The 21,003-nt window shown below is 39.9% G+C and overlaps 1 protein-coding gene across 4 annotated transcripts in view; it reads left to right on the top strand.

Moving 5' to 3' along the window:
- The first annotated feature begins 416 nt into the window (after positions 1 to 416).
- PDE5A (phosphodiesterase 5A) overlaps positions 417 to 21,003 on the top strand; it is a 108,123-nt gene continuing 87,536 nt past the window's right edge. Inside the window, exons 1-3 of one of the 4 annotated variants that reach the window (XM_067549363.1) lie at positions 417 to 647; positions 16,542 to 17,130; positions 19,292 to 19,381. In XM_067549363.1, coding sequence (XP_067405464.1) covers positions 544 to 647; positions 16,542 to 17,130; positions 19,292 to 19,381 — 783 coding nt within the window. In that variant the 5' untranslated portion in view covers positions 417 to 543. Of the gene's footprint in view, positions 648 to 2,297; positions 2,303 to 16,541; positions 17,131 to 19,291; positions 19,382 to 21,003 lie in introns of those variants that run through there. The other 3 variants (XM_067549354.1, XR_010919885.1, XM_067549371.1) reach the window with 3 other exon arrangements.

Genomic DNA, 21,003 nt, shown 5'->3' with positions numbered 1-21,003 from the left:
GCCCGGCGTGGGCTCGCTCCGGGGCGTTTCCCCCTCCCCCAGCAGAATCCTTCTGGGAAGCCAGGTAGTCCCTCGCGCCTTTCCCCTGGTTTGAAGCAGGGCAATCAGCTGGCTCCCCTGCCTTGCACCTGGAGGTAGAGAAGCGGCAAAGGCGGCGAGAGCCGGGGCTTGTCTGCAGCCGCAGCGGGAGGTTTTGGGGCTAGCGGCTCCTAGGTGAGCGGGGTTTGCAGGACAGCAGGGGAGCTAGAGATGTGTTGAGGAGTCGGAGCAGGGCTAGCGGCAGGCTGGGCATGGCAAACACCTGGGAGCAGGAGAGAGGCAGAGCGTGGGGGTGGGGACTGGGAGGTGGCTGGGTGGCGGCTCCAAGCTACGAGAGGAGGAGGGTCTCCTGAGCGCTCCTGTCTCGGATTAGACAAGAGGCCGAAGGAGGGCGGAGGGGGGAAGTGAAATCCACAACAACAACAGGCACAGCGTAGCGAGCAGCAGTCCGCAGTCCGGGCGGGCCAGGGCAGGGACCGGCTCCCGCTCCAGCTGGGCCGGAGCATGGAGCGCAGCGGCACCCTTGTGCCGCAGCAGGAAGCGGTGGAAGCCTGGCTGGACGATCACGGAGACTTTACCCGCTCTTACTTTGTTAGGAAAGCGACAAGGTGAGAGCGGCGGGGGGCGAGGCGAAGGCAGCGCCTGCTCTCCCGTATCCGCGCCCTCGGATTGCCTCCCTCCTGCCCTTTTAAAAAAGACCTTCCCTTCCTCCTTCCCTCCCTCCCTCCACCCCCTCCTCCTCACCCGCCCAGCCGCTGGCAGAACTGAAACCAACACACAGCCAGCTCTGTTCCGCTGCCACCGCAGGGCACGGGCGAGCGCTCCCCACTCTGACCCCGGGACTTGCTGTGCCGGTCCGAGCGCTTCGCTTTCCATCGCGCCGCGCTGGCTTGGCGGCGATCCGCGAGGCCAGGCGGCCCAGGTCCCGGTCCCGGCCCCGGCCCCGGGGGACTCGTCATGCAGGGCCCCGGGAGGTTTATGGCTCGGCCTCACGCTGAAACCCGAGCTGTGCCCTACGTCCCCCGCGCTGTATCTCTATGCACCTATATCAGGAGTTCCCAGCTTTATTTTATTTATTTTTTTGCTGGGACCCCCTTTGAAAATGTTTCAGGCTGTGACAGCCCCACCCCTACAAAAGTGATGATCCCCCACGCCATGCCATCCTCACCAGCATGCATGGGGGCTGACAGCTCGTCACCCTCCCCCACGGGTCATGCCCCCCAGTTTGAGATCCCCTGACCTACATAGTTCGCTTTGCAGGAGCATCCAAAAGGGACGTTCCCTGCCTCCCTTCAGAACTAGACAGCAAAAGGCCGGGACCCCCGGCAACATCTTTTTGGGGCTGAGGGGTGGGGGGGAGGACTGTCACTCGCTAATTTCAAAGGGTCCGCAGAGGGGGCAGGTTTTGACATCTCAGCGCGGCAGTGCACAGAAAGGCGAGGCAGGGGAGGGGGTGAGTACCGGGTTAAGTGCCAAGCGGGTTGTGATGGCTCGTCAGCCTAGTTCTCCGCGCTGGCTGCGTTTGGGGCAAGAGCTAGGGCGGGGGCTGTCAAGGGAGGAGAATGGTCGGGGGTCTCTCTCCAGTGGGGAGAGTGCGGCTGGGAGTGGGGAACGAGGGCACAGGATCTAGAGGTGCTACTGCATTTGGGGAGGGAAGTAGGGGCAAGAGAGAGTGGTGCTCTGTGAAGGAAAGGGGTTGCACGGCGCAACCTTTGGGGAGGGGCGCAAAGACCGAACATGTGGGGGTATCTGCAGCTGGCTGGAGGGTTTTGCAGGGTGCGCATAGAGGGAGCGGGAGGGATTGAAGGGCCTGGGGGTATCAGTGGCAATTAAGGAGGGGGTGGGGAGTCAGGGGGCCTAAGTGGTGCTCAGTCGTTTCAGGCCAGGTGGTATCTCCACATGGACCTCGAACTCAGTGTGATGGGGAAGGAGGGGGAGCGGGGTGGCTGACGGAGAAGCTCAGCATGGTGCAGGCACTGGAGAGAAGTTCCTAGTGAGACTTGGATGCTGCAGGCTGGGGAGTCCTAAGCAAGGACGGCAGGGATATTCCCCGCCAGGGGGCAGTGCTGCGCTGAACACCGCAGGGAAGCCGGGCGGCTGGGACAGCGCTGGCGCTCAGAAGTTTTCCTATGAACTCTTGTAGGAGCGTGGCTTTGATTTTGTTTGTTTATATTTTTGCAAAGATTTAATGTAGCGATCGGAGGCGCTCATCTGAGCTTACATCCCTCTGCCTTGCCATGTTGCCTTTTGGAGATAAGACGAGGTATAACTGCTCCTCATTGTCACTGACACCTCCGCGGCGGGATTGCTGGTTGAAACGGAGTAAATTCAACTATTTTTAGAAGTGGGAGTCGGGTTTCCATTTTGAATATTTTCACCATAAACAAAGCCGCGGGGATGCAGGGTGCAGGCGGTTTGCAGCTCCAACGATATGTCGGAGTGCAGGGCTGGTTAGTCAATCCTGTCAGTAGGTCTTTTTGACTGCACGCACCATCTCTGAGGATTCATTCCTGTTCCTGAGCTGCTTGCACCATCTGCTATCGCTGCTGGTTTACTTACCTCCCAAGTCACTTAACGGGAATGGATGGGTTTTGAACGAGTTTTGCTGCTGCTCCTCTCTACATGGGATGGGGCGGTAAGAAGAGAGATCCTCATTAATTATTGACTTGCAGCTAGGGAGAAGGTTTCAGGGGTCAGTCACCTGCTTCCCTGTGACCATCTGTGCGAGGTCCCTTCTCCTCCCCTCCTGCTGCTTTCATATCAGACAGGCTGTCAGCAATAAAAAATGTGCTACCTTAAAAAAACAAAACAAAACCCTAAAAATGAGTTTTTTAAAAAGCTATTTAACTAATATCTTCATGGGGATAATTGGTTGGTATGTGTGTTTAACTTTTATATTTTGCAGAATACTAGTATATGAGTGAAAGAGAGTTTATCGATGAAATATAGGGTGGTAGCATTTTAACTAGCTTTGAGAAGTAGCATTTTATCTGTTCAGCCTGCCACACTTCCTTTGGAAACTGGAAGTAGCACTGAACAAATACAAATGCTAATTAATAGTAACCTTGTGTCGATTTTGTTTTCCCCATGGAGTAGGGCTGTTTTTTTGTTTTTTTTTTAACGGTCAGAAACAGCTATATGTTCGTAAAGGTCTGAAACAGGTAGTGGTTCACAAAATACAAATCAGTCAGGTACCTGTGACTAACTGAAATACCCCTACATTTTACAGAAAACTCTGCTTCAAATGCTTGTTTGGAAATTATCATGTGGGTTTTTTTAATAGGGATGAAAACTTCAAATTATTTTCTGAACTGTCTGCCAGTTTGACTTGAATGTAATAGCTTTTTTTTTTTTTGTCCTGAGCTTACTTTATAAGTAGGCGTCTATAAAACTATATAATGGAGTCCATGTCAGTTTGTAGTTGAAAAGGCAAGTTTACAATTTATTTGATGGCCTGGCTGGTTCTCTTTGTATACCCTCAAATTGTGCTTCATAAACCTTAAGAGTTTGAAGCAATCAGTATATTTGATAAGAGGTATAACTTTCTATATTGTGGAGTTATTTTGGAATATGGCATGATAGAAAACCCTGAACTTGATTCCATGTTTTGTTGTTTTTAAAAAATGGCATCATTTGTGCTATAATAATAATTACATTGAACAGAGGTGATTTCAGTTTACTTTTCACGTTTTGTTTGCTTAACGTTATGCATGTTCTGTTTGGTAAATGGGATTTCTCTGAGAGCATTTATAAACTGTACTTTTAAAATCTAATCTAGTCCTGCACCTTTTTTGTTTGTTTAATCAGTATTATATGGACCTTAAGTTAATTTGATAACTCATGAAACACAGGCACATCATGCTTTAGTCTGAATTCATATTGCTATGTATAATTAACTTTATTTTGCTGAATGTGGAGGAGTTTTTTTTATATTTTCAAATATGAATACAATTAGCAAAAACAGAGAATTCAGCTCCATTGTTTGTTGCAAGGTTAAGAATAAAAATTGTGAGAATAAACATTGAGAGTGTGGTTCAAAACCCACTGAAATCAGTGGGACTCTTTCCATTAATTTCAATGGGCTTGGATTAGGATCTAATTTAGCAAGTATTTGTGACATTAAAATCAATTATAAAATATTTTACTCTCCCGTCATGGATTAATTTGTGTAATCCCTTACTCATAGGGAAAAAAGATGAGTTTAGGTGGTTCTATCCCAAGTATGCTATAAATTAGAGCCACAATATCATACGTATTTTCTAAATTACGGGGGATATTTGTCTATTTTGTATAGATCACATTGCCATTAATGAATTTCTGTGCATGATTTATGGAGAAAACACTCTTTCTAGAGAGCAACATTTTAAAATAAAATATGTATTTCAGTTGATAATTATTTTTAATCTACATGGTTATATTCATAAACTGGGAACTACTAAAATGGCAGTTGGAAGCTTTGTCAGTCAGTATTCTGGGCCCACATGAGTATGGGCTGCAGGACTGGGCCACCTATGTGCTAAATTGGTAGAGCATTGTTATCCTTTTTATGAAAGTTAATTGTATAGTAACAGTTTAAACCTTATATCAGTTATGGCTGTAGGCTATGGATCTAATCCTGCAAGGTGCTGAGCCATCTTCTGCTAGGCTGCTCAATTCTTTTCAGGAGGTGCTCAGTGACTTGCGTTCCACAGTCCACACTGATTAGGTGGATGGATGAATTCTGTAATGCAATATGTTACATTCTGATTTGAAAGTATACAACCTGGGGCCTTATCCTGCAAACACTTATTCAAATCAGACGCTTTTACCCACACAGGCATTTCCATTGACTACATGTGAATAAAAACTAGTCACTTGATAATGTTTTACGGTATCACGTACTCACAGGTATTTTATTACTTTGTTTTGTACCAGGAAGCAGAGGTATACAGGAAGTGTATGAATAAACAAATATTAAATGTGAGTTTTTATGGTACTTCTGATCAAGGTTCAGAACAATGGTTCAAATTTGTCCCTCGCACACTTAATGAAGCTACATCGGGACAAATGTGGCTGTTTGTTTAGGCCTGTTTAATTTTGGCTTACTCAAACACACAATTTTTAGTGATTCGTACTGTACATCTGTCAGTTTGTTGTGCTACTTCTGCAAGTTCCTATGTCCCTATTAAAATTAAGCTTCTTTTGTGACTTTTTTTTCCCCCCTTTCAAAATTTTAGAATTTTATTTGTAAAATGGCTTTTCAAAAAGTGGAGGAAATAGTTTTCAAATTAAAATGAACTCTTTTCATTCACATGCTATGCTAGAAGTTTCTTTTGATGACCCCTTTGTTGTAGCCTTTTCATAATTAATATTCAAAATTATTCTTCAGATGTTAGGCATGGTATATTGAATGGTATACAAGTTTGAATGGTTGATTGGACTAATTTGCATTCCTTGTAACCACAAACCTGCTTTATAGTTAGGGATGAGTCATTAATGGTATCATCTTCCTGATGTTATGCTTTTTGTATTGCATAAAACTATTATTCAAGTGGTTTGTCATACCACTTTTGTCCCTCAAACTGCACACTTAAAACTCTCTTTGAGAAACCAATATACTACGTTCAATATTTCTGGTTTCCTTTATTGTTCCTCTTAAAAAGACTGAAGTGACTTTTCTTTCTCTTTTCACTCTCTCAGGCAGTGCACCATTGAATCAGTTCAGGGAAAAATGGTGCTCCAGCTATGGGCATCTTTATTGGTCCATACAGGGTTTTTTTTTTCTTTTTTTCTGGCTTCATAAAAGTATGGCATGAATGATAAATGAAAATTATTAAACTAAGTTTTGCATTTGTCCTAGTGAAAATGAGGCTCTTTACTATAAATACTTCTTGGGTTATTAGACATGGCTGGAAACCATTTACAGATTAATTAAGGGAGAGTTTTAGGAACAATACATTTCCTTAGTAATATGGTAGTTTATTGCTCTTTGCTGAGGATTCCAGAAGAAAGGACAGCCTGTTGAGAATTCAGAGATAACACAGGTTGCATATATCTGTGATATGTGAAAGGGAAAGCACAGTTTACTTCTCTGAATGACAGCTTCAAGTATTCCATTGGGGTTGGTTTCTCAGTTCAGAAGTCTTCAATCTCCATGTTCAGGGAGGTATTGGAAAATGTCTTTCATCTCGAGCCATCTATTTGGTGTTTTAGCTTTCTAAGCTTATGTTATATATCTTGTTTATTGTATGTCTATGATTAATTTGTTTCTGTATAAGAGAAAATTTATGCATTTTTATAAAAAGTGTACAGAAGTTCAGACTGTCAAACAGATTCTGAATGTGTGTTTGGCAAATGTATTTTTGAATGACCAAATTTAAAAATACTTTAGTAGTGCATTCTGAAAAAAATAAATCCTAAGAATAGAGAACATTTTTACCGGAATGTGTCAAATAAATCCCTGGAGTAACCTTCTTGACGTTAGTCATATGATACCATTCTGATCACAGTATATTTTCTCCCATTTGCACGTTGTTCTCATTATAGGTATTTACAGAATTTTGCCTGAGAAAAGAGTGAAGGATGGGGCTCTTTTCTGTAAAAACCATGAAATTTGTTTCCTTGTAAAACTAATGATCTTAAAATTCCTTTCCTCTAAGTAGCCCACACATCCTTACGCACTTATCTGGAACCTCCTCTCCTCAAAGAAATGTATGCACTATGCCTTAAGACCATTGCAAAATGTCAAGGCCCCTATCCAACAAACGCTTAGGCATATGTGGAAAGTTACTCATATGAGCCAAGTTACACAAATATGCAAATAAGTTACACTTGTGCCTACTTATTTGTAAAAAAGGGGTTTAAAAAAGCAGAAGATCAATGCAGTTTCAAAACTTCCTATAACTTCAGAGGAAACAGGGTTGACAGATCCCCCGCCCCCCCCTTTTTTTGTTTAAAAAAAAAGGGGGGGGGGTTGTGGGGTGGGGGGAAAGTGCGCTTCTGCAATGCAGGTACAGGCAATTCCCTCTTTGTTTTTGCTGGAAGTTTTGTTTGCATTAGGGCCAGAGGATCAGACCCTGACTTTTTGGTACAAGTAAATAAAATGGGGGGAGGAGGGAGTATAAATTCAATTTGAAGGAGATGGGAAAATGGGATGGATAGTCAGAGAATCTGTACCATTGGGCTAATGTTTCTCAGGTGTAGGAGTTCACAAATTTTTGCTACTGGCTTCTACTGAAGAATCCGCCCAGATGTCAGCTACTGATGGTGAATGAAGTCAACTCCTGTGCAGCAGGCTAGCACAAAGCTATGCACTACTTAAATCACACTTAAGTCTGACTGTGGGACTTGACTTAAGTGGTGCATAGACATTGTGTTGGCCCTCTGAACAGGGTGAAATTTAGACTGTGTGCTCAGAATGTTTTCCTTTTGTATGTTCATATTTCATAGGGTATTTGCATGTTTTTGAATGTTTGTCTAAAGGTGAATTGTGTGGAGAATGTAGGATCCAGCTCAAGTACTGCAAACAATGCAGCCCAACTTTATACAATATGTTTCCTGAGTTAGACTAATACTGTACAATGTATATTCATTTTGAACATTAAATTAAAGAGAAGGTATTTTGCTGTCATAGATAAATATAATTACCGAAGTCACACAATGTAAGTTTCCCTCTTCTTTATTGTCCAAGAAACACACATAAATTTACATGAATAATTTGTGATTTATATGAATTGTTCAAAAAAGAGCACTAGGTGCAAAAGACTTCATTTACATAGTGCCAGAAAAGAAATCTTGTTCAAATGGCTGTGTGAGTAATTCAATGGTTGTCATTTCGCATTAGGCCTGGCACCAGCCACAAAATGTTTACTTAGTTAAATAAATGGGATTTTTTTTTTTGTTTATGGGCTAAGGGTGAATTTATCCTGTACAGAGAGCCAGCCCAAAGCCTCTGTACCACTTAAATCCTATGCAAGTGGGACTTAAGTAGTACATGGGGTAAATTTCACCTTTAAAATTTAAACTTTTCCACTAGAGTCAGTAGCAAAGCTCTTGTCGTCATAGGAGAGTGAATGGATCCCATAGTTATTTCGAGTCTGGAACAAGAAACAAAACACATTAGCAGGAAAAATAAAAGGTTCCATATTATTATTTAAAACCTTGACCTTTGTATTGCTGCAGTTTTGCTGTGCCTTTTTTGTATTGTGAATAGAAAGTCCCTTCTAGGGCTGGATTGCTATTTTTTTGGGGAAAAAAAAAGGTTGGGCCTATAGTTTAGTTGTAAAAGATAATAAATGATCACGAAGACTTACGCTTTTTAGTATTCTTATTTCAACCAACAAATCAAACTGTATGTATGGGTTAAAAATAATACCAGCATCAGGAAAGATGTAAATTATTCTCCAAACCTGAAAAATCATTAATTTCAGCTCTAACATGAATACTGTATCTGAATCAGGAGCCAGAGTTCTTCAATTACATTCATATTTGGCAAAGCACTTAAACGTGTGTTTAATTTGAAGCCCATGAGTTGTCCAATTCACTACTCACACGTTTAAAGTTAAGCATATGTATAGGAACTTTGCTGAGTTGGGCATATAAATGGACGCTATCATCTTTAAGATCAGACTTCCATCTTAGTAAGCAAACTTTTTTGTTGTCGTTGTTACAAGTATCACTGAATGGATTAGAACAAAATACTTTTCTCTGTTGTTTTTAATATACATTTGTGAGCACTTTGCATATTATTTTCATTATTTACCCTATCTAGTCATAGTTTTTCCTGTCTTTCACAAAGCAAGAGGGGTGAGGAAAACATTTTTTAAAAGTATGAAAATATAAAAAATGCAACTGTTGGCCAGGGAACATGGGCAGGTTTAGTACCAGAAACTACATTAAACTATTTTGTTAAAAGTCAACTAGATTTCAAGTTGATGGTGATCCTTGAAATGATTTCCATATCTAAGTTACATCAAGAAACTTTCTATCCTTGTCTATTTAACTTCTAAGCTATTTGGTACAGGGGCAGTCTCTCATTACTGTACAGCACCTAACAGAATGGGGCCCTGATTTCAGCTGAGACCTCTAGATGCTGCTGTAATACAAATAATAAATAATGAGAGCTTGGGTTATATAGTCTGTAAAAATGAACATACATATATAGAAGGATACAGGGATACAGTTTTTCCCTCTAATATTTTATTCTCCATTTTCAAAAGTAACCCCCATTTCCCCTAAATTCCTTCATTCCCCACAAAATCCTCTCAAAATGTTTTGTGTTGAAAGATGTTATCTGGCAAATTCAATTCTTACCGTACTCTGACATTCAACATTTTATAACAAGAGGGAGGAGTGGATGTGACTAAATGCAAAGGACTGCTTTTATTTATTTATTTATTTATTTATTTTAACAGTCAACTATTCCCCTTCGTGAACTCTGGGATCAGTTATGGCTGCCATGGTTCAGGCTCACTGGAAGGAAAGGATGTAGGCCATCAGTAGAGAGTGCGTGTGGCTGTAGATGCATGCCAAACAATATTTAAAGGTCTACGCTGGGGTGAGAGCATATTTTTAAAGGGTTTATAGTAAGCATGCTTCTTGTAGCACCTAGTATTAGTATTTGCTCTTGTTAATACAAACCTAATCTCTGCTGTCACTGCTGCAACTTCTCCTCCTAAGAACCGAATTCTGCAAACACCTATGCCTATTGAAGACATCTTGAAAACACTACTTATTCATACAAGTATTGACCCTTAATTCAGTCCATTTCTCATCACATTTGTCTCATAAATAGTGATTTTCGTTTATTTCCATTAATCTCCCTTGTAGTTCAATAGGTGTCTGGTATTGATGGACCTTACTTATATGGCTTATTGTAGGCTGAGAAAATAATTGTTTTACTTGTCATGCATGGCTAAATGGGAAATGGTACTGCAAAAACAAGGCAAGTCAATCCTCTGATTTTTTTAAAAATAGATTAAAAAGAGTACGTTTTGCATTTCATCCAAAATGAAACATTTGTTCTTCCACACTTGCTTACAGCTGTGTGAGAAAACGAAGCTGAATAATGTCCTTATGACAAGAGTTATTCAGAGTAGGTGAATAAAAATTGTTCTTATTCCAGTTTAATTTAAACAGATTTATTGTTGCCTAAATTCTCCAAATGCCTAATCAGTTTTAAAGTGTAAGAAGAACATATTTTAGGAGAACTATAGTTGCAAATTTTTCTCTCCTTAATCCACACAATTTTGTAAAAATCACACACTAACTTGTTAGCAGGTTACTAGACCACCGTCAAAGAGACAGTTAGGGGGGAAGGTATATGTTTATCTAATTATGCATTTCTACAATCAAGCTAACAGAATGTATAATTTGTAGTCTCTTTCAATTTCAAAGTGCTTTACAAACATAGGGCCTAGTACTTCAAGCTTTCATTCCAATCAGGATCGGTCCTTATTCAAAGGCAGTGTGAATACTTGCATGAGAAAGGGCTTGCAGAGTCAGGTTCTAAATCCTCCCACAACTCCCATGAGAGAGGTTTGAAATCCCTATTTTACAGATGGAGAAGACGAAATGGAAAGGTTAAATTACTCCAGGGCCATGGGGTTAGAGCTGGGATTAGAGGTTTTTGTTTGGTGGTGGTGGTTATTACATTAGTAAACTTGTGCTATGGCTCTTTACAAACAAACAAAGTGACCGGTCTGTTCCCTGAAAAACCAAATCCCTGCTGTAACCAATACACTGCACCTGATTCTCCACTGCTTTACACCTGTGCAAATTGGGTGTGAAACACTACCAAGTCAGAATGATAACATTTTATGCTTCCTTTCATCACATTTTAATGATCACACAGATGCAAAGCAGTAGAGAATCAGGGTCAGTGTGCCTCCTCTAATAAACTGTGGCTGTTCAGTAGGTGAGTACAAATTTATCATAGACTTACAGATGTATTGAGTTCAAATATATGAGTACATGTGGCTGACTAATGAGCAGATTAGGAAGGCTTTCCACCTTGTTCTTTGCTTGTATAAATGCTTTTAAAATCTGATTTTACAGTATTTCTAACCCCAAATGTTCAAAAATCACGAGTCAGGTCCCACTCAATCTGAGACTGGATTAAAAATCATGAGGTTTTTAACAAAATAATAAATTGTTTTTTTTATGCCTTCTAGTTTCTGAGCCTTCAGGGTGTACTCAAATCACATTTTCAAACTTTTCTTTGCAACCAGCAGGGCTATAAACTTATTTTTGTTAATGAAAGCTGAGGTTTTCAGGTAATCACTTCTCTTCAGGAGCTAAGGCTTAAAGAAAAACATGAACTATCACAAGATTCATGCTAAAATCACAAGAGCTAGGAACACTGAATCCAGGAGAGCTCTGAGTCATCTTATACAACTATTTATTTATTTAATCACCTGTTTATTTCCTCAGGGTATATTTTTGGCCATTTCCATCATTCTTTTTCTTTAAAAAAAAAAAAATCCATTTCCTCCTCTGTTGAAGAGAACGATTAGATAGATGTTGGCTTCTTCTTTGGTCTCTTCCTGAAACAGCTTGCAGTGTAAGTTTGCTGACACGCCCCTACCAAAGTATGATTTCATGTATTACTGTAGTACAAAGTCTTCCCTCCCACATTTTATTGTCATCTGTGGGAGCAGAGCTCAGCATTTTAAGTGCCATAAAGAAGTCCTTCTTAAAATCAGAGTTATGATAATATATTAATCATTCCTCCTCTTGATGTAGTTTTTCATATGAAACTGTCATTTCATGGGCCATTTGGGTGAAGTCAAAACTCTTGTTTAAAGAGAAATTATGATGACACTGTAATGAAAACAGATAATTGAGAATAGTTATTAATAGAGTAAATAAACTCGGAGTGTACTTCCTTTTAATTTTTAAAAATAATTAACCACAACCCTCTCTTTCTTTCACAACAGCAATGGAATCATTTATTGGTCATTATTATCTGACATCATTTTTCCAGTAATCAGACTGGTTTAATATTCATGGGTGCTTTAAAATAGATGTTGATGTACACAATAATAATAATTTAATAATTACACCCAAAAGTGTGCTAGGCATTTCACAGAGGAAGTAAAAACACATGGAATGAAACTCTGTCCCCACTGAACTCAATGGCAACACTCCCATTGATTTAATGGGGCCAGCATTTCATCCAAGGTACCTGCCCAAAAGGGCATGCAGTCTAAGGCCCTGATTCTGCAAAAGATTTACAATTGTGCTTAACTGTATGGACTGTTAGTCCCATTGACCTTGATGGGATTATCTCACAGTGCATGAATATTAAGCACATGTGTAAGTCTTTGTAGTGGCAGGACCAAAATACTTAATTAGGAGCCCAGATAAAGACTATCAGATTCTACTTTGTTATATTGGTTCAATTCTATTTATATGGAGTTACATTGGTGTGGTTAAGAACAGAATTTGGCCCAGCAGCTCTATTAGGTAACTTTTAACCAACCACAGCCCTGAGGACAAAATATATTATTCTCTCATATATGACATTGAAATCCTTACTGATGTGTATTTTCTGCTATCACATAGCTCCTTTTTCCCAGAAAAGTATTCACTACATAGATCCTCCACATTTTAAATCTACCCTCATTCAGTGAATCAGTTTTTAACACATCTGTGTAGTTCTTAGTCCCACTCAGGACTTCAAGTCATATGTGACTGCAGTAAGTCTACACCGCAAAATTAAGTCGACTTAACTTACGTCGACATACTGCTACCACAGTATTTAAATCACATTTGCATGTTCACACTATGCTCCTTGTGTTGGTGGTTTGTGTCCTCACCTGGAGCGCTTACACTAATTTAACTCTGTGTGGGGCATTGTGGAATGGCTTCTGAAAGGCATCAACAGTCGATGTAAGCAATGCAGTGTCTACACTGACACTTCATCTACCTAACTACATCAATCTAAGTGCTATGCCTCTCGTGGAGGTGGAGTTAAGTCGGTGTAGTGAGCAAGTTACATCAGTGGGAGCTACATTTTGGTGTAGATGCTTAGAGAGGTCAATATAAGCTGCCTTACATTGACATAACTCTGTAGTATAGACCAGAGCTGGGAAAGAGGCAGCACGACTCTTTCAAACCATCACAAGGGAAGACAAATACGCTGCTTTTTCAGGTTATGGCTTATCGTATAAAAGCAATAATATCTATGGCTTAGAAGTATATTTGATATAAATGACTTTAGAGACTAATCAATCCCTTTAGCTTTGCTTTGTCAATCATGTTTAGCAGCCACCTACTGCTTTGTATTTTACAATGCCGTCAAAACCATCCTTTAAATAAGGAATATATGTATACAGAGTTATTCATATCTCATGTATGCAAATGCTTGTAACTAAAGCTGGTTGAATACCTTTTTAGAAGACTTTTTCCATCTAAAAGGTGTCTCAGGTCCGGGATGAAATATTGTGGGAAAGAGTCCCACCCCAGAATAGCCCTGGATTTATCTTGGTCTGTCTTGTATCTCTCGATTTTATTTAATAAAAAATAAAAATTAAAAAAAAAAAAGGTCTTGTTTTCATTCTGATGTGGAACAAAACCATATTTTGAAACCTCAAAATGTTTTGAGGAACAGAATTCTTGTTTTCCAGCTAGCTTAACTTGTAATAGATCACTGACCAACTAACAGGATTCATTTCTATGCTCTCAGTCAGCTGCACCTTTGAAATTTGGTATGTTCATTCTGTGGTATGCTTAGTAAAGAAAAAAATCCCAAATTTGAAATATGACCCCTGACTTTTCCATCACAGGTTACCAAACCAGACATTTTTACTGGGCTTCAACTGTCCAGGTGCCCATACATTATGATCTGCAAATCACATATTAATTTAATCTATGAACTAGTCATCTACAGTATGAAGCGTTCACTTTGGGAAAATGATGATCAGCTGAGATTGCAAAATGCTGTTTCAGATTTTAGCCAAGAAAGTTTCTATAAATGCTTTTTGGGTACAGGATTAGAAAAATCACTTTAATTTCAGAGATGATGCATGTTTTCATAGGTGAGGGGGCCGGGTGACTGTATTTTACAGTGTGCATACCTTGGGGATCCACTAAAGACAAGGGGCAGCCACGTGCTGGCCTTCCTGATGACCCTTTCATTAAAATGATAAATCTAAAGTGTCACTGCATTTAAAATTCAAAGCTTGCAGCGGGCAAGCAAGTGCAGTCCCAGACTCTGATTGCCACATCTGCCTGAAGGATATACTGCACTCAACTTGAGGTAAATACATTTTCTCAAGAAGATTTTTTTTAACTAGCTGCTCTTTGATATTATGGACCTGGCTTGGTAATCCTCTTGTATGTAACTCTCTTTGTTGTTCATTACAAGAGTGGAAAAATCATTCAAGAGGAGCTATCTCAAGGACCAGTCCTGCAACCTGGGTGGTTGGCCCCTTGCAGGATTGAGCCTTTGTTCAGTAATTCTGGATGGTCTCCATGTTATCTATTCCAAGTTTTCACTTGTGTGTCTCAGTCCAATACCCCAAGTCTCTTTTCATAATTTTGTTTGTTCTGTCAGATCTTCAGCTTCCAAGGAAGTTTCTCACTACTATCTGGCATGTTGGCATTCATTGCTGTAAGATCTGTATGGGATAAAGTTCTGTACAAATTGGACTTTGTAACACTATTACTGAATTCCAAAAGCAGCTCTTTTAGAAACAGAGGCACTGAATAATGTGCCAACAGCTTAGTCCTTCTCCACATTTAGAGGGTGGAGGGAGGGGAAACACTAACTGAAATACCAGTATGTGTGGTACAGGTGTCCCAAATTTTAAATACCCACTCTGTCATCCCATTAAGATCAATGGCATTAATCACATGGATAGAATCACATCTGTTTGTAGTGTTTGCAAGATCCTGACTTTAGTGAGCAACTAAGGAACATTCATGTACTAGAAGCTCATTATATATTTGAGAAGTGTGTATGTGAGTATGCGGTTAAAGACTATCAAAATGTATGTGCTCAAGGGGCAAAATTAAGTGGCATGTTAAACCTAAACTGTATCTGACTTTTTTGAGTATTTAACTGTACAAGCTTCAGTGACAACACTTGGATCAGTAAGGACCATTCAGGTGAGTAACAGTCTGAGGAGTTAGGATCTGATCTGGCACTATTGAGGTTGAAGGGAGTTTTGCCATTACTTTCAATGGGAACTGGATTGGAAATTTAGTCCTTAATTTTTTGTTTTTGTTTTCCTTCAGCATGATTTTCCCTTATTTTGGGATTAAAAAATGGTCAAGCTGAATTTTTGGAATATTGAGTATCCAACCAAAGTTGGACGTGAAATATTTAAATTTATTGGTCAGAATTACAGCTGGTCAAACTTTTTTGGTTGAAAACGTTTTGCTGAAAAATGGCCTTTTCTTTACATGAAAATTTTCATGAGTTGAATTTTTAAATTTTTTTTCAGAAAACTGAAAAAATAATAATTTTCATTTTTCCCCACGTTTTCCACCCCACTATTTTTCAATTCGTTCTAATTAGAATGATGTTTTGTTGGTTATTTTTCATAAAGGTTTCTAACAATTCAGATTAATGAGGTGTTATGCACAAAATGAAGGATTCCCTCCTCTTGTCCCCTCGCAATGTATTGTGTGTGGTGGGTATGGTTACGTGGCTTGTTTGGGGTGTTTTGGTTTTGGGTGTCTTCTGTTTTTGGTCTCCTTCCTCTGAAGCATCAGGGACGGCCACGGCTGGAGATGGGATATCGGGAAGGGTGGGTGGGCCAGGGCTCTGAGAGGGCACTGAACATTCTCTCTCTCAAGGTGGTTGATTGGCTGGCACGTTCTTTCTCACATACTCAGGATCTATCTGATTGCCATATGTGGGATTGGAAAGGAATTTTATCCAGGTCCGATGGGCAGTGACTCTGGGTTGTTTTTTGCCTTCCTCTGTGGCATGGGGATATATGGGTCATTTGCCAGGATTATCTAGATATATCTCATTTAATCAATTCTTTGCCATTGCAGGGGCCTTGGCCATTGGTGCACCTCGGTCCCTCCTAGTGACACACAATAGTCCACTCTCCTGTGGGTGGTAATGCTTTTCTCTAATTTCAGTTGCTGTGTTTGGTTTAGGAGTGCTGGATGGTGTTGGTGGCCTGTTATAAACAGGCAATCAGGCCAGATGACCTGATGATCCCTCATGGCCTTAAACTCTATGACATGAAGCATTTGATATTAGCGTAGTCATAATTTTCAGTTTTTAAGCCCCGAAAGCTATGTCATAAGTAATGGTTTTCTGCCTTATTCAGTATCATTTTATTTAATCAGAAATATTTTCTTTTTTTAATAAGACATAAGATATCAGTGCTCGAGTTAGTCACAGTATTGGCTAGAAATGAACAACAAGTTAGAGAAGCAGGTGTTTACTAAATGTTTTTTTTTTTAAGTCTTATTGCGTAAAAGGGCTGATCCCTTTCAATAATTATTATTACTTGGGGATTAACTCCTAGTATTTATTACCGTTCACTTCTGTTTTACAGAGAAATGGTCAATGCATGGTTTGCTGAGAGAGTTCATACCATCCCCGCCTGCAAGGAAGGAACCAAACACCACAGTGAGGATTGCTCTTGTCCTGCTCATCAGACTACCCAAGCTGAGACCCCCAACCCTGGGACACCTGCAAGGAAAATATCAGCTTCTGAATTTGACAGGCCTCTAAGACCCATCATTGTCAAGGACTCTGTTGGAACCGTGAGTTTCCTTTCTGGCTCTGGAAGAAAGGAACAGATGCCTCTGCAATCTCCAAAGATTGGGACTGATGCCGGGGATCAGTGCTCAAGACTATTAGAACTAGTGAAAGAGATTTCTACTCACTTGGATGTCACAGCACTTTGTCACAAAATTTTCCTGCACATCCATGAGCTCATAGCTGCTGATCGCTATTCCCTTTTCCTGGTCTGTGAGGATAGCTCCAATGAGAAGTTTCTTGTCAGCAGGCTGTTTGATGTTGCAGAAGGTTCCACCTTGGAAGAAGCTTCAAACAACTGCATTCGTTTGGAATGGAACAAGGGGATTGTGGGACATGTAGCAGCTTTGGGCCAGCCTTTGAACATCAAGAATGCATATGAGGTAAATAGGGAACTTTTGTGTAAATAAAGAGGCCAGATCCTCAGCTACTGTAATACATGCACTTCATTGGAGCCACATTGATTTACACTACCTGAGGATCTGGCCTCAACTATCTCTATATATAATATATGCACATTTGGCTACTTATGATGTTTGAGGAATGGACTTTTGAGATTAAGGGTCAAGTTTTCATCCTGGCCTTAACCAGGTCTCCATTTTTCCACCTACAATTATTTGCATTTGTAATTCAGCTCACTTAGAAATTTGTTTTTGATTGTACCAAGAAATTGGGTATTTATATGTCAAAGTGGGCTAAATAATAGGGACAAATAATTGTTTGCATTTAAAAAAAAAATATAGGCCAATATATAAAAATCTACTTCTAAGAATTGTAGGAATTCTAAAGCTGGCCATAACTGGGCATAATGGGATGAAACTGAACAAGGAAAATTTAGGCTGAATATCAGGAAAAAAAACCCTGATAATAAGATACATTGGACTGCAGAAAAGTCTCCCAATTGAAGTGGTAGGAATCATTATGTGAATGATTTAAGAATAGGTTGGGCAAGCTTCTAAAATGATGTAATCTGCTGTAACTGTCATCATACATGAAGACCCTGATAGGCCCCCATCCAGGAAATATTTAAGTAAATGTTTCGCTGTAAGATCATGACATCAATGGGACTATTCACGTGTTTAAAGGTAGGCAGATACTTAAGTGTTTTCCTGGATCGGGGTCATTGTATTGAACTTGAAATCAAATATTGGTGAATTAAAAACCTTCCTTTTAGAATATTTTGCTGCATTTTAGTGAAATTTTAAAAAAGTAAAAACCAAAACCGAACTCAAAATGAAAAGGAAAGAAAATGAATCTCATTCCATAATTTATACTTGGAATGTTTTGACAGTCTGTGTTAATTTTCATTGCTCTGTATGTAAATGCAAGGGGAATATATTTTTTTAAACTCATGGTACGTAGTAACAGACTGTACCAGTGGTTTTACACTCTAACAATTATTTTATCAAATGTAAAATTAGGATTAAGGCTGGGATTCAAAGGAGTCTCATTGAGTTTCAATGGGATTTGGTTGCTTAAATCCCTAATGCTCCTTTGAAGATCCCAGCCTGGATTATTCAAACATTTGGTTATAGCAAAAATGTTATATCGCCAGTGTTCATTTTGAATATTTCCATCTTTTTGCAGTAATAATAAGGATGTTATGCTTACACAGTGCAAATCAGATTTTATTAGGGTGTTACTTTTTCTTCTGGCCCACCTGCCCTATGCCTCACTCTCAAGACCATCCTTCCTCCACAAGCACTAGCCTGCCACAAAGTTGTGGTGGCAGAGAAGCCTAGGACCAAATGCTCTATCTTTTCCATTCCTATCTTACAAATGCTGTAATGCTTAAAGTTTGCCAGCTCCCTATTGGGCTGATTGCATTGAATGATGAATCACAAATTGGTGATGGGAATTTGTTGTGATTGCCACTGTCTGTTTTTAGGTACATTATGAATAAGTCTTGTAGAGACAACAGTCAGTTTTTAGAAAATGGTTATTCTTGCATTAAAGCTGCTCTCTGAAGCTCATGGGATTGATTTTTTTTCAGTAAGCAGGGGGGAGAGTTTTAGGAAAGCAAAGGATATTTTTGGTGTATATTCTATCAAAACCCATTCTCTGATTTCCCCTCCTCTTCCCCCTTAGATGGGGTGTTGTTCATTTTAATCCCAAAATGGAAATCCTAATCCTATTCATAAAGTTTACTTAGCCATGCCCGCGTGTCTTTTTGGCGTGTTTTGGAAATTTCCTCTGAGAACAAAAGATATACTAAAAATGGTTATGTGTGAATATCCGGTCTGGACAAATAGCTTTTTCTAAGCTTGCTGCATTTTCTGACACTTTGCATTTATCTACTAGTGCTTATATTCCACATAAGCAGTTTATTTTGTATAGTATTGCTAGAAATTCACTCAGTAATAACTTAAATTTACATAGTCATTGTCTCATAGTGGAAACTTTGTAACACTGAGTAACAGTCAAGCCAAATGTTATAATTCCTCAATGGTCCTATAAACTGGGGAATTAAAAAAGACATTATTTGAGTAAGAGAGTACTTACTTCCACTTTTTTCCTCTTCCCCTCTCCCCCCCCTCCAATCAGGATCCCCGATTCAATGCAGAAGTTGACCAAATTACAGGGTACAAGACGCAGAGTATTCTTTGTATGCCAATAAAGAACCACCGGGAAGAGGTAAGCTGCAGTTCCTGGATCACTTTATACAATAGCATTTGTAGCTTTTGTTAATGCCTTAAACACTTTTCAGCTGTAAATCTCACAGTATAAAAGTTTCCTTTTTAAAATGTCATGTCTGCATATCATTCCATGGGAGTGTAACTTTTTCTTTTCCACTTCACTGGTGTAAACCAGAGTTGTTGAGAAGAGCTTAGGCACAATCATTATTTTTAAACAGTATTCCTATTTCCAGTTACATAACAAATTCTGCATTCCTCATACACCCAAGACTTCCAGCTCTGTTCAATAAAATCAATAGGCATTTTGTGGGTGGAAGAAACGCAGGAACAAGTGGTAAAAATAAATAAGGTTGTTCCAAACTATTGTTGTACATTCATGATCAGTAGCTATCTTTAAACATGTAAAATATATGCCAGTAGTGCCCTAGTTACAGACCTAGTTACAGGTTGCACTGCTACAGACTGGGGACCGACAGGCTAGGCAGCAGGTCTGCAGAAAAGGACCTGGGGGTTACAGTGGACAAAAAGCTGGATATGAGTCAAGAAGGCTTATGGCATATTGGGCTGCATTAGTAGGAGCATTGCCAGCAAATTGAGGAAGTGATTATTCCCCTCTATTCAGCATTGGTGAGGCCACATCTGGAGTATTGTGCCCAATTTTGGGCTCCCTGTTACAGAAGGGATGTGGACAAATTGGAGAGAGTCCAGCAGAGGAAAACAAAAATGATTAAGGTGCTGGAGCACAAGACTTATGAGGAGAGGCTGAGGGAACTAGGCTTGTTTAGTCTGCAGAAGAGAAGAATGAGGGGGGATTTGATAGCAGCCTTCAGATACCAGAAAGGAGGTTCCAGGGAGGATGGAGCTAGGCTATTCTCATTTATAGTAGATGAGTAGGAGCTATGGTCTCAAGTTGCGGTGGGGGAGGTATAGGTTGGATATTATGGAAAGCGATTTCACTAGAAGGGTGGTGAAGCACTGGAATGGGTTAAATAGGCAGGTGATGGAATCTTAATCCTTAGAGGTTTTTAAGTTGCAGCTTGACAAAGCCCTGGCTGGGATGATTTAGTTGGGACTGGTCCTGCTTTGAGCAGGTGGCTGGACTAGATGGTCTCCTAAGGTCCCTTCCAACCCTAATCTGCTATGATACAGTCCCCTATTAGGTGAGATTGTCCTCTCCATTGTAATAAGGGACTTTTTCCTGCAGAAACCTGTGATTATCTTATTTAGAATGAAAGATGATCCTCCTTTTCCCTCTCTTCTGAATTAAAGACTCCTCAAATGTTGTTTTATATGCAGCGTGAAAAGCCAAAGTAAATCTTCTCTTTAAACAACACTGTTTAGTCTTTGCCACTGTAAAATGGTGACCATAACATTCTACTGAACACCTTGTAAGTTTAAGATATCGAGTGGGGGCTCCCTTTCATAATTTAGGGCAACATTTTCAAAATGATGTGCCTGAAGTTAGGCACCTGTATCCACATTTTAGATAACTAAATAAAAGAAAACTAAATTTAGAGAAGCTGAGCACCCACAATTCATATTACCCAAAATTGATTTACACTAGAATGCATGTGATCAGAATCAGGTCCTCAGGTTCTCTGCACAGCTTTCCCCTCCAGT

The sequence above is a fragment of the Emydura macquarii genome, unplaced genomic scaffold (genome assembly GCF_026122565.2).
Source record: "Emydura macquarii macquarii isolate MOO-44397 ecotype Brisbane River unplaced genomic scaffold, CSIRO-AGI_Emac_v2 contig_267, whole genome shotgun sequence".
NCBI classification, from domain to species: Eukaryota; Metazoa; Chordata; order Testudines; family Chelidae; genus Emydura; species Emydura macquarii.
The sequence above is the reverse complement of the archived record's forward strand: the minus strand, read 5'-3'. Positions and strand labels throughout refer to the sequence as shown.